A 13167-nucleotide genomic window follows, 5' to 3' on the forward strand; every position below is an offset into this window, starting at 1 on the left:
GTGGAACTAGCACCAAAAAGCACACTGCGCTATTTATTCGAACGTAAACAATATTTCTCAATCTGGTCCCAAACTGAAGTTAGCACTTGTTAAGTGTAATAAGGTAATACATTGTTAGTCTATGGGAGACATAGCCTAAAACCAGTGAAAAACTACTTTAGGAGGTTTCCTTGTAATGACATATAAAACGTAAACCCATATAAGCCTCTTTTTTAAATGCTATGCTCCCGTCCCTATTAGCCTTTGGGAGCTACTTTAGGGGTGACTTATTATAAATATTAACAAGCATTGGTAAATGCATTCGGTTTCGCCTATGTGGTTAATAATTAGCAGTTTTTTGTTGTAAGTTGTAATATACATTGCAGAAAGTATGTTAAAGTGTTATGACTTGTTTATGTACAAAAAGGCAGTGTATTGTGCTGTTACTAGTGATATAGTGCAGGTAAGTAATAAGAATATTTTGAGAAATGAAAGAGAAATAATAGAATTAATTGTGGTAAAAACAATATGGTGTGTTTAGAGTAGTTCTGGAAGCTTTTTGGCCCGGGCCATCCAACCAGCTGCACCATTCCAGTCATGACCCTATTGTCTGTAAGGTAACGGCAGTAGTGTCTGCCTGTGTAATAATAAAATATTGCAATATTTGGTGTTTTGAAGGGATTCCTAGAGCTTTAGGCCCGGTGTCACTGCATCTTCTGCACCATTGAAATCATGACCCTAGTGCCTGCAAGGTAACTGCACTTGTGACTGCTTATTTAGTAGTTAAATATAGCGATATTAGGTGTTTAGTGGGGTGCCTAGAGCTTTTGGCCCTGGTGTTACTGCACCTGCTGTGCCATTCAAATCATGCCCCTATTATCTGAAGGGACCTGCACTTGTGACTGCCTGTTTAGTAGTAAAATATTGCAATATTAGTAGTTAAGTATAGCAAAATTAGGTGTTTAGTGGGGAGCCATTCAAATCACTCCCCTATTGTCTGCTAGATCACTTGTGTCTTGTTTAGTAATAACATTTAGCAATAATCTGGGTTTAGTGGGGTTCTTAGAGTTTTTGGCCCCAGTGCCACTGCACCTGCTGCACCATTCAAATCATGAGCCTGTTCTCTGCAAGGTAACTGCACTTGTGGTTGCCTATTTAGGAATAAAATATAGCAATATTAGGTGTTTAGTGGGTTGCCTGGAGCGTTTGGTCCCGGTGCCACTCCACCTGCTGCACTATTAAAATCATGACCCTAGTGCTTGCTAGATAACTGCACTTATGACTGTCTGTTTAGTTAAAAAAATACAGCAATGTTAGGTGTTCTGACAACTTTTGGGCCTGGCGCCACTGCACCTGCTGCACCATTCAAATAATTACAATGTTGCCTGCAAGATAACTGCACTTGTGACTGCCTGTTTAGTTGTAAAATACAACAACAATCCGTGTTTAGTGGGGTGCCTGGAGATTTTGGTCCCAATGCCCCTGCACCTGCTGCACCATTGTAATAATGACCCTGGCTCTTGCTAGTTAACTGCACATGTGACTGCCTGTTTAGTAGTACAATATAGCAATATTTGGTTTTAGTGGAGTTATGACAACGTTTGTCCCCGGTACCACTGCACCTGCTGCACCATTTAAATTAAGTCCCTTTTGACTCAAGGTAACTGCAATTTTGACTGCCTGTTTAATAGTAATCAATAGCAATATTAGGTGTTTAGAGGAGTTCTGACAACTTTTGGGCCTGGTGTTACTGCACCTTTCAAATCATGACCCTGTTGTTTGCAAGGTAATTAGACTTGTGACTGCCTGTTTAGTAGTAAAATATAGCAATTTTAGGTGTTTAATGGGGTACCTAGAGCTTTTGGTCTAGGTGTCACTGCACCTGCCGCACCATTGAAATCATGACCCTGTTGTCTGCAAGGTAACATCAATTGTGACTACACACAAAAGCGAAATAACACAGAAATTCGGTGATGGGAACTGATAAGAAACCCCTTTTAAGATTTAATAAATACAAGAGATTTCATAAGCACAGCGCAGGGTCTGTGCAGACAAAACCCAAAAAGGACGGGTTTGGTATAGTGAAAGGTTTATTCTGCCAGGTCAAAATGGCTGTTTAAAACTGCACCACAGGCTGCGGTGGCAGGCCTTGAACATGATTTAAAAGCTTACTTTAGTAGGTGGCAAAATGAGTGCCACAGCCCACTAGTAGCATTTAATTAGAGGCCCTGGGTACATGTACTACCATCTACTAAGGACTTAAAAAAGGAACTTATGAGTAAATCATAGGTGCCAATTAGGTGTAAGCCAATTTTACCATGCTTCAGGGAAAGAGCACAAGCACTTCACCACTGTTTAGCGGGGGGGGAGGGCACAGAGTCCTTATGCCAGCAAAAAGGAATTCAGCAAAAACATAGGGTGAAGGCAAAAGGTGTGGTGGAATACCACAAAAAAAGGATGTCAGGTCTCACAAATTAGCATGTCCTGTTTTTCCAGCAAATCTACATTATTGAATCTGACTACAACTGTCTCATGCACATGATATCTTGCCTACTGAACTAATGTTTTGTTTATTTTAAAAGTGTGATTGTCTAGTTCCAAACGTACATTCTGTTTTGTGTATATATGTAAGATAAAACCATATACTGTACTAGTGCTTCATTTAAGGTTTCTGTAAATGAAGGAATATTTCTTTACTTCCCATTACTCCTAAACCTTCTTATATTCCTTCAGCCGTCTTGCTATTATAGATATTTCGGGAGTTGTAGCGTTCTTGGATTTGGAGGCGCGGATAACTGACAGCTCAGGACAACAAGTGATTGGAGAGCAACTGAAATTTGAACGCAAAGATGTATGGGATATGAAATGGGCCAATGACAATCCTGATTTGTTTGCCATGATGGAGAAAACAAGAATGTACGTCTTTAGGAATTTAGATCCAGAGGTATGATTATTCATGATAGCATTCCTTGGGAACATGCATTGTTATTTTCAGCTGTGTGACTACTTGATGGGCAAGATAATTTGGAGCTCACATTGTATATGAAATGAATTAAACTGATTTGAGCAAAAATGTAAAGTGGTTGCTGAAATTTTTCTAAATCTCTTGTTCACTTGTTTAAATGTTTACTTGAATTTGAACGGCAATATCTCTGAAAGTTTTAGAAAACCTAACATGTTGGGGTTGAAGAACTTTGAAAGACTATCTGCTAATGACTTCTAGCCACAGATTACTTACCTTAGAATAATCCCCAGGCGTCAGACTAAATGCAGACTTTTTTTGAGCAGTACTCCTGCGTGCCAATAGTTGGTGTTGTTCGGCCCTGCGTGGTATCATCTGCATCTTTCACACCAGCAGTGACATGCGCTGTGCCTATATGGGCACCACCCCAGCTCGCCAATGACAGTTATTTTCTTTCTGCCCCAGTCAGCGCAGATCTAGAGAAGTTACATTTTAATTGACCTTTTATCAACACTTTTGTCGAAGTTTTTTTCAACTTTGTCTCGTGGAGTGGCAGGGATGTTCACGAGGAAGGCTGGTTTCAAGACCTGTGGCGCCTGTCACTGGCAATTGTCGGTGACTGATCCACACTTCGTCAGCCTCCAGTGCCTCGAGCACGATCATGATGCCAAGACCTTTGTCGATTGTCACACTATGCATGCCAAGGCCTTGAGTGGGCGGTCCCCGAAACTCCTTACTGCGATGCCATGACTGTATCAATTCCGATTGAGAGGAAGGTCCAGGGATCAGTCGCAGAGCCACTTCAAGCACTCGTCGTCACAGTCCCTCCGTTTGTGGGACCTACCCTAGGTGTTAGGATAGGTCCCACAAACGGAAGAAGAGCAAGAAGTAGAAGAGGTCTTCAACTGCACCCCATCATTCAAAGTCCTCCTACAAGACAAGGGAGTGTCGGCATTCAAGGCCTGGCCATGATTGAGCCAGTGCTTGGCCATCTCCGAGCATCCCTGGGCTTCCAGGAGCTGGAACGACCTCTGCCCAACTTTGGGAATTTTATGAGACCATGAATATTTGGGCCACCCGTCCCTGCTGGAGTGCCTTAACGTAAAAACTAAACAATTGCTAATACTGAGCAATGATTATGAAAAAAGATTTTTCTTCTGCATATATGACTAAAACTTATAAATGCACTAGGAGATTAATTCATCAGTCAATGTTTTTTATTTTCAGAATCAATTAGACCTTATTTTTATCAAAAGCATTTTATATACATGTGTAAAAGGACAATAAATCCAACAACAAAGACAAAATCATAAACACAACTAGCTATACTTCAATGTGACACCCCCAATCAATCCGAACCTTTCACTCACACAATCAATCCAACACTCTTCCACAACAACAACACATTCTCACTTTTAACATCCATCAAACAATAATTCCAAAATATTTACAGCAGATGTAGGAACAGTTCTGAATAAACAGCCTTCCTAACATAAATGTCTTAATTCGTGCAATTGCCAAATTAATTAATCAAAAAACCCAAAAATCTTTTGACGGCGACAATAAATACAGGGTCGACGCGTTTCGAACCAGACCCTTTGTCCGGTTCTCATCAGGACCAGAAGTATTCTTATTAATGAAGCAGAAGCAATGGCGAGTTCAACAACGGGAGTGTGTTTTAAATAGATCTGTCAGCCACGTCTCTATGTGGTATCTGATTCCAATCAAGAGTGTGAAATTCCTCGGTGCTGTGTCCCAGTAATGGAATCTTACACTCCAGCTTCTCACACTCGGAAAAATCGAGAGAGCCACTCTTTTGTATTGTTTGTAAGGTGGGACGCCAAGCGTCTAATTGTAGGCAAGTGTCCAGATTTTCTAGGGAGTCACAAGCAGTTGGACAATTCTCTGTTTTTAATTTGTATTCTTGGGGGGTTCGCCTCCACTGTCTGGAATTGAACAGACTCTTAATCTTTCAAAGGGGCCTTGAAAAAAATCACTCCATATGATGCTGGCTCACTCCTCAAGTGAATGTGCAATCGCTGACCCCACTAGGTCAGGAAGGGCCCCTACAGGTCTACCGCCAGCGCCACACAAGCTTGTTGGAGCCATGGATGGCTCCACTGCCGACGTTCCTGGCGGTGATGTCCCATACTCATCCCCAACTCTGATTCAAATCCAGATGGATGTCGTCCGATGGCGGTGGTGACTGGGGAAGACCACCCAGGCCGGAGCCTGTACCCTATTCCTTTGGGCTTGGACTTGAGGATGGTTGGCGGGGGCCACTTGACCTTGATGAATACCAGCCCCTAGATGTCACTGAGGATACCTAGTGTGAGGACCTCACTGATGCCAGTGGACTGGATACCTCCCTAGATATTGGCTTGGTTTATCATCCTACTGTGGCTACGGAGAAAGGAAACTCATTAGCTATGATGGTGAGTAGGGCAGCCGAGGTCCTGGACCTTCAGCTACCCACTGTGGCTGTCAAGACCAATGTCTTGATTATGGTGCTGCAACCAGGAGTCATCACATCTGAACAGCTTCTCCCGTTTAATGAAGCCCTCTTGGATGTCCTACTTGGGACCTGGCTGAAGGCCTGTACAGGTGCCTCTGTGAATAGGGGACCCTAGTTTCCTCTTCACCATCCACTCCACCCCAGAGATCTTGCCGGTGCAAGCCTCCACTTCCAAATTAAGTCCTGATGCATTCCCTACCACTCCCCTCGACAGGAATCCAAGAGGTTCCATATCTTGAGGAAGAACATTTTCTCTTTCACCAGAGTGGCACTGTGGTCAGTGAATACCAGGTGACTTTTGGGCCGATACTTCCACTCAATCTGGGACTCGATTGTGCAGGTGATGTCTATGGTCTTGGACAAGCTATTGCTAATGGGAGAGACGCAGCTAAATTAGACATATACTGTGGGCTGGATGCAAGTCTGGGGGCAGAGCTGTTTTATCGTTGGTTGCCTTACAGCGTCACGCCTGGCTGAGAACAATTTTCTTTCTTCTAGGATATTGAGGCCTCACTCATGGACATGCATTTTGATGGCTCCCGTCATTTCGAAAACAAGGTTGGCTCAGTGCTGGAGCGCTTCATGGGTAGCAGAGCTACGGCCAGGTACTTTGACCTTTCCATGGCCCCTCACCAACCCCTGTCCGCCTTCTGCTCCTTTCATTAAAGGGGCCCCCAGCTGTGTCTCCAACTGCCCAGCAACCGCAGCCAGCAGATTTCTTGTATGGCTGAGGACACAGCTCTCACAGGCCTCGTGGAGCAGGTAGCCAGAAGTGGACCAAGTGCATCACCCTCCACCTCCCAGCAGCCACATCCTCCACCAACCCCTTTAGTTTGCCCTTATACCATCATGGGCATCCAGTTGGAGGCGGGATACACCATCACCATGCACCACTGGAGGCTGATAACATCTGACTGTTTGGTTTTCCAGATCGTCCAAAGGAGCTACTCCCTTCCCTTTGTGACTACCCCTCCACCTATGCCACCTTCGAGCGACAAGCTGACTGAGAAACACATCTCATTACTCCACTAGGAAGTGCAGGCTTCCTTGGCCAAGGGAGCCATAGAAAGGGTGTCCGCATCAGAAAAGGCTGTGGTTGCTATTCCCGCTATTTCTTGGTGCCCAAAATGGACCGAGGTCCTTGATCCTATCCTAGACTGGTGCCCTCTCAATTTTTTCTTCAAAAGTAGAAATCAAAATGCTCATGCTCGCTGAAGCCTTTTCTGCCGTGGACCTGGGAGTCTGGATGTTAGCATTGGACTTGCAGGAAGCATAATTCCACATTTCCATCCAACCTATCCACAGGCGTTACCTGCGGTCCACGTTAGCCATGAGCAGTTTCAGTTTGCCATGCTCTCTTTTGGCCTTACCAGCATCCCTGGGATGTTCACCAAGATGATGGCGGTGGTTGCAGCTCATCCGCGGAGATCAGGGGTTCCAGTCTTTCCCTATCTCAATGGCTGGCTGTCAAAGGCGGGTTCGCTCAGGTGGTAGTCTCCCACCTTCAGACTGTGGCGAACCTCCTGCACTCTCTGGGGTTCACTAGGTTATGTTATATACATTTATAGACACAAGGGGGTACACCCAGACAAATCACTAGGACCTGGGTAAAGTGTGGTACAAAGAACGAATGGCTCTAGTGGGCATCATTTAAAAAAATACTCATCACCTGTAGAAATGATTCAAAACAATTTAAGAATGAATGCAGTGCATTTATTCAAAAGGAACACAGATTTTCATGTTCTCTGGTAATGCAACAAAAGTATATGTCGACAGGTTAAAAAAAATTTTTATTCAAAAAGGTGTCCCAATGGGAAAGGAAAGATAAGTGCACCGTAGTGCAAAAGTGAGGGTAAGTGGGAAAGGGAGGGCAGTGGACAATATATACATCTGAATCATATGAAATGACAATCCGACCTATAATGAATGGCCAATCTGTTCACAACACTATAGTATACGGACGCATGCAAGACCTAACACTGTTGTCCACAAAGGTAAATGCAATGTATAGCTGTCAACGTTTCGACCCTGGGGGATGAATGTAGATAGCTTGAATTCTTACAATAGGGTCTTCTTTAGGACCAACTATGGGACACCTAGGAACAATTAAGGGGCCTTCATTAGGTACAAGTGATGATACCTTGAATGAATGTTAATCATTGTTCGCAAAATGAGCAAGGAAAAAACTCCGCCGGCTCCGGTTCGACCTCGGGAACAGCACCCTGGGCTTTCGGATTCGATCTCGATGTCGATTCCGGCTCCGTCGGAGTGGTTTACGGATCCAACGGCACGGCTGTTGAAAGAGAGATCCAGAAGGGATTCTCAGCGCCTTATAGAGGAGCAAAGATATAGAGAGGCTAAGGCTGAGATGGAGGAAGGTGAGCTTCAGGAGGACTGTTTTGAAGATCTAGGAGAAGCTAGTGGTTTGGAACTTTCACCTGAATGGGAGCTGTCATCTGTGTCTGGTGCCCCTTCAAAGGACGTTGCGCCATACCACATGGTCATGAGGAAGGCCGCGGAACTTTTAAATTTAACTTTGCCTACAGTGGAATATAAATCCAATCTCTTGACTGAGGTCCTCCATTCCCCAAGTTCTGTTATTGAACTGTTGCTTCCCTTTAATGAAGCATTGACTGATCCTATTTTGGAGGTTTGGAGCAAGCCTCTTACAGCTCCTGCAGTGGCTAAAAGTGTTGCAAGGAGGTATAGAGTTGCACCTGGGGATCCTGAATTGTTATCCTCGCATCCTCTGCCTGAAAGTCTGGTTATTCAGGCAGCCTGTTCAAAAAAGGCTGTGGGTGCATTCCCTCAAGTGCCTGGGGATAAGGAATCCTAGAAGCAGGATCAGACTGCGAAGAAGTCTTTCTCTTCAGCAAGTATGGCTTTAAAATCGACCAATGCCACTTGTCTTTTGGGGAGATATATACATGCCCTGATGGATTCTTTGCGGCTGTTGGCTCCTAAAATTCCTGAGGACAGCAGGATTGATTTTAATGAAGTATTGGCCGACGCACAGACGGCTGCTCGCCAAGTGATTCAGAGTGGGCTAGACACTGCTGATTCAGTTGCTCGCATCATGGGAACTGCTGTTGCCCATAGAAGGGCTGCCTGGCTGAAGTCATCTGACTTTTCTGCGGATGTTCAGGCTGCGTTGTTGGATTTACCCTTTGATAGTGTTGGACTATTTGGTAAGAAAGCTGATGCAGCATTGGAAAGATTTAAGGACAGTAGGGCTACTGCCAAATCTTTGGGGCTGCAGACCAGAGGTTCATCAACTAAAAAGTATAGAGGTTTTGGACGTTCTTCTTTTCGTCCCTACCGTCAAGTTCAACAGCAGCAGCAGCAACAGCAAAATCCGCTGTATTAGTCATACAGGGGTAAACAAAGAGCTTGTCCTCGAGGACGTCAAGCCTCCTCCTCCTTCACCTCTTCCAACCCCCCAGCCACAGAAAAGCTGTCCTAGATCCGCCATTCCGGATCATGCGGGTCCTGTAGGGGGTCGGCTTACCTATTTTCTACGGGATTGGGAATCGGTTACATCAGATCTTTGGGTTCTCAATGTCGTAGAAAATGGGTATGCTCTTTCCTTTCGGGAATTCCCTCCGAATTACCCTCCTTGCCAAGGTTTTTGCACGGAGGAACATCTGTTACTCCTGCAGGAGGAAGTCCAGACACTCTTAAGAAAGGGTGCGATAGAGTTGGTTCCAGAGCAGGAAAGGGGTCAGGGATGCTACTCCCTGTATTTCCTGATACCCAAGAAGGATGGCAGACTTCGTCCAATCCTGGATCTCAGGATTTTGAACCTTTACCTAAAACAGGAGAGGTTCAAGAGGCTCACCCTTGCACCGGTTCTTCAGGCGCTGATGGAAGAAGACTGGATGGTGTCAATAGACTTGCAGGATGCATATTTTCACATCCCTATCCTGCAGTCTCACAGGAAGTATCTCCCTTTTACAGTAGGATCGCAACATTACCAGTTTGTGGTTCTACCGTTTGGTCTTACTACTGCGCCTTGAGTCTTTACCAAGGTGATGGCTATGGTGGCAGCACATCTCAGAAGATCGGGGTTTGCGGTATTCCCGTATCTGGACGATTGGCTGATCAAAGCAGAATCTCCAGAGATAGTGCTCCATCATCTGCAAGTGACAACTCAGTTGTTGTACAGGTTGGGTTTCTCGATAAATGTGCCCAAATCTCACCTTGTGCCCTCCCAGCGCAACCTGTTCATAGGTGCGGTGCTGGATACAACTGTATGTCGTGCATTCCCTCCACCTCAAAGGATTTGTGACATACAGGAGTTGATTCCTTTATTTTACAATAGAGCGGTCCTTCCAGTCCTGAAGGTCCTTCACCTGCTCGGTCTGATGGCTTCCTGCATTCTGTTGGTCAACAATACACACTGGCATATGAGGGCACTCCAGTGGTGCCTACGCAGGCAGTGGTATCAACACAACGGAGATCTCAGGGAGTCTGTGAGGAACTCCAGAGAAGCTGCAGCGGATCTGACTTGGTGGGGAGTGGAAGGCAACCTGTCTCAAGGAAAGCCTTTCCAACTTACTCCAGCGGTGGCCACAGTGATAACGGATGTGTCCACTCTAAGGTGGGGTGCTCATCTGGGGGATCTGGAGATCAAGGGTCTTTGGTCTCCAGAGGAAAGGTTGCTTCACATCAACCTTCTGGAATTGCGGGCGATACGTCTGGCGCTCAAGGCCTTCCTCCCTTCCCTTCGCGGTCGGTTGGTTCAGGTCCTGACGGACAGCACCACTGCGATGTGGTATGTCAACAAGCAGGGAGGAGTAGGGTCGCAGCGCTCTGCAGAGAGGCTCTGCGTCTCTGGTCCTGGGTTCAGGATCATCAGATTTGTCTGATGGCAAATCATCTGGCTGGAGTTCTGAACGTGCATGCAGACAGTCTCAGTCGGCAGTTCTCAGCCGACCACGAGTGGAGGCTTCATCCAGAGGTAGTTCGTCACGTCTTTCGGACGTGGGGAACTCCTCAGGTGGACCTGTTCGCCACTCGTGAGAATGCTCACTGCCCGTCATTCTGCAGCCTCCAGTTTCCGATGCAGGGAGCCTTGGGGGACGCGTTTCAGTTGAGTTGGGACTCGCAACTCCTTTACGCATTTCCTCCCATACCCTTGATTCCTCGCGTTCTGAGGAAGATTTGCCAAGACCGGGCCCAAGTTATATTGGTCGCCCTGGATTGGCCTAGAAGGGTGTGGTATACAGATCTTCTCCACCTCTCCTCGTGCCCGCCGCTCCGTCTCCCTTTCAGGGCAGATCTCCTCTCTCAGATGGAGGGGCAGGTTCTACACCCCCACCTCCAGACCTTACACCTTCAAGCCTGGAGATGGAACGGGGCAACCTGAATTCCTTTTCTCTCCCACATGATGTGGTGGATGTCATTCTTTCGGCCAGGCGTGACTCCACTAAGTCAATCTATTCTTACAAATGGTCTAAATTTGTGACTTGGTGTGGGGAGAAGTCCATTGACCCTTTGAGGGCTCGTTTGTCAGATATACTTCTATTTGCTCTTTCTTTAGCGCAGCAAGGTTTTGCTGTGGCTATAGTGAAAGGTTATCTTTCGTCTTTGTCGGCTTTTCTCTGCCTGCCGGATCAGCCGTCCTTATTTAAATCTCCTATTGTTTTAAGATTTCCGAAGGGCCTTACAAATAAATTCCCTCCTGCTCTTTTTATTGTGCCTCAATGGGACTTGAATCTAGTGCTTACTTTTCTAATGGGTTCCCCTTTCGAACCTCTACATAATTGTCCCTTGAGGTTGTTGTCTTTTAAGACGGTTTTCCTTGTTGCAATTACCTCGGCAAGGAGGGTAAGTGAGCTTCAAGCTCTTAGTTCAAAGCCCCCATTCTTGACCGTCCATGCTGAACGAATGGTTCTTAGGACCAGGGCTGCTTTTCTGCCTAAGGTGGTAACTCCCTTCCATCTAGGACAGTCCATTACCCTTCCTACCTTCTATCCTCCCCCTCACCCTTCCAAAGAGGAGGAGCGGCTTCACCGTCTGGACCCTAAGAGGGCGGTGAGCTTTTATCTTGATAGGACTAAGGACTATTGAGTGGATGACCAGCTGTTTGTTGGATTTGCTGGTTGCAAGAAAGGAAGAGCTGTGCACAAGCGCACACTTTCGAGATGGATAATTCTATGCATCAAGATCTGCTACACCCTGGCTGGTAAGGAACCTCCAGAGGGTATAAGAGCTCACTCGACTAGAGCAAAGTCTTCAACATCTGCTTTGTCTAGGGGTGTTCCTGTTGGGTATATTTGTAAAGCGGCAACTTGGGCCTCCCTCCACACTTTCGCGAAGCATTACTGCTTGGATACCGTAGTGAGGAGGGACGGACACTTTGCGCGTTCTGTCCTCCAGGATTTTCTGGTATAGGAGAGTGGACACCCTCCTCCGGGAGTGGGGACTGCTGTGGGACTCTATTCACAAGGTGAGGAATCCACTGGCAGATATATCTATCAGAAGAACAAGTTACTTATCTTCGGTAACGCTTTTTCTAGTAGATACAGTATCTGCCTGTGGATTCCTCACATGCCGACCCGCCGACCGGTTGTCCACTCTTCTATACCTTAGATAATGGCAATGTTTTAATGTATATATGCTATTCTACTTGAATTACTGCATTGTCTTTACACTGTGTGTGTTATCTTGACTATTGTATACTGTGTATATATCTACTGTTGTCGGTCCGTCCGTGTGCCTCGAAGGCACGGAAAAAAGGACGGAACTGATGTCATCACGCCAGCGTGGGCCTATTATGGTGTCGGTGACGTCAGCGGAGTCGGGCGCGATGCCGTGCCCCTGTGACGCGTCCACCTCGGCGCGAAGCTACAAAAAGAATTTCCGAATGTTGCTGACGCAAGGGCATATTCGCCTCACTATGCCTCAATGGGACTTCAATTTGGTTCTTACTTTGCTGACGTGCGATCATTTAAAGCTGCTTCATAACAGCCCTCTTAGGCTTCTCACCATCAAGGCAGCCTTTCTGCTGGCAATTACATCTTGCTGGAGGGTCAGTAAACTGTAGACGCTGTCATCTCAGCCGCTCTACATCCTTCTTCCCAAAGAGTGTCACCCCGTTCCACATAGGCCAGTACATCACCCTGCCTACCTTTTAGGCTCCACCTCATTCCTTTAAGGAAGAGGAGAGAATCACCAGCTGGACCCAAAAAGAGCGATGTTGTTCTATCTTGCCCACACGCGATCATTCCAGGTGGACGATCAACTGTTCATGGAGTATGTCAGAGCCATGAAAGAGAAAGCCATGCTCCCTTTTTGCCTTACCAGCATACCTCTGTGTTCACCAAGATGATGGTGGTGTTGCAGCTCATCTGCAGAGGTCAGGGGTTCCAGGCTTCCCCTATATCAATGACTGGCTGTTGAAGGCAGAATTTAACCATCTCCTAATGGATTGTCCTTTGCATGAAGATCTGCTATGCCGTGGCCTAGACACAACCACTGAAGTGCTTGTGTGCTCACTCCACAGGGCAAAACCTTCAACCACTGTGTTAGCACCCTTCTGTCAGCCTGTAACGTGAGCTTTGTTGCACACGTTCACCAAGCACTACTTCCTAGACTGTCAAATCCGTCTGTATTAGCACTTTGCACCATTTGATTGTGCATGACTTTCTATGTCGGGTTTCCAGACCCTCAACTGGGGAAGTATTGCTTGGGTATCTATTCAAAAGTA

At 46.2% G+C, this 13167-nt stretch overlaps 1 protein-coding gene across 1 annotated transcript in view; it reads left to right on the plus strand.

The window, feature by feature from the left end:
* WDR35 (WD repeat domain 35) overlaps window positions 1–13167 on the plus strand; it is a 501592-nt gene that overhangs the window by 235381 nt on the left and 253044 nt on the right. Inside the window, exon 17 of the mRNA XM_078647744.1 lies at window positions 2713–2923. Coding sequence (XP_078503870.1) covers window positions 2713–2923 — 211 coding nt within the window. The remainder of the gene's footprint in view (window positions 1–2712; window positions 2924–13167) is intronic.

This window comes from Lissotriton helveticus, chromosome 6 (genome assembly GCF_964261635.1).
Source record: "Lissotriton helveticus chromosome 6, aLisHel1.1, whole genome shotgun sequence".
NCBI classification, from domain to species: Eukaryota; Metazoa; Chordata; class Amphibia; order Caudata; family Salamandridae; genus Lissotriton; species Lissotriton helveticus.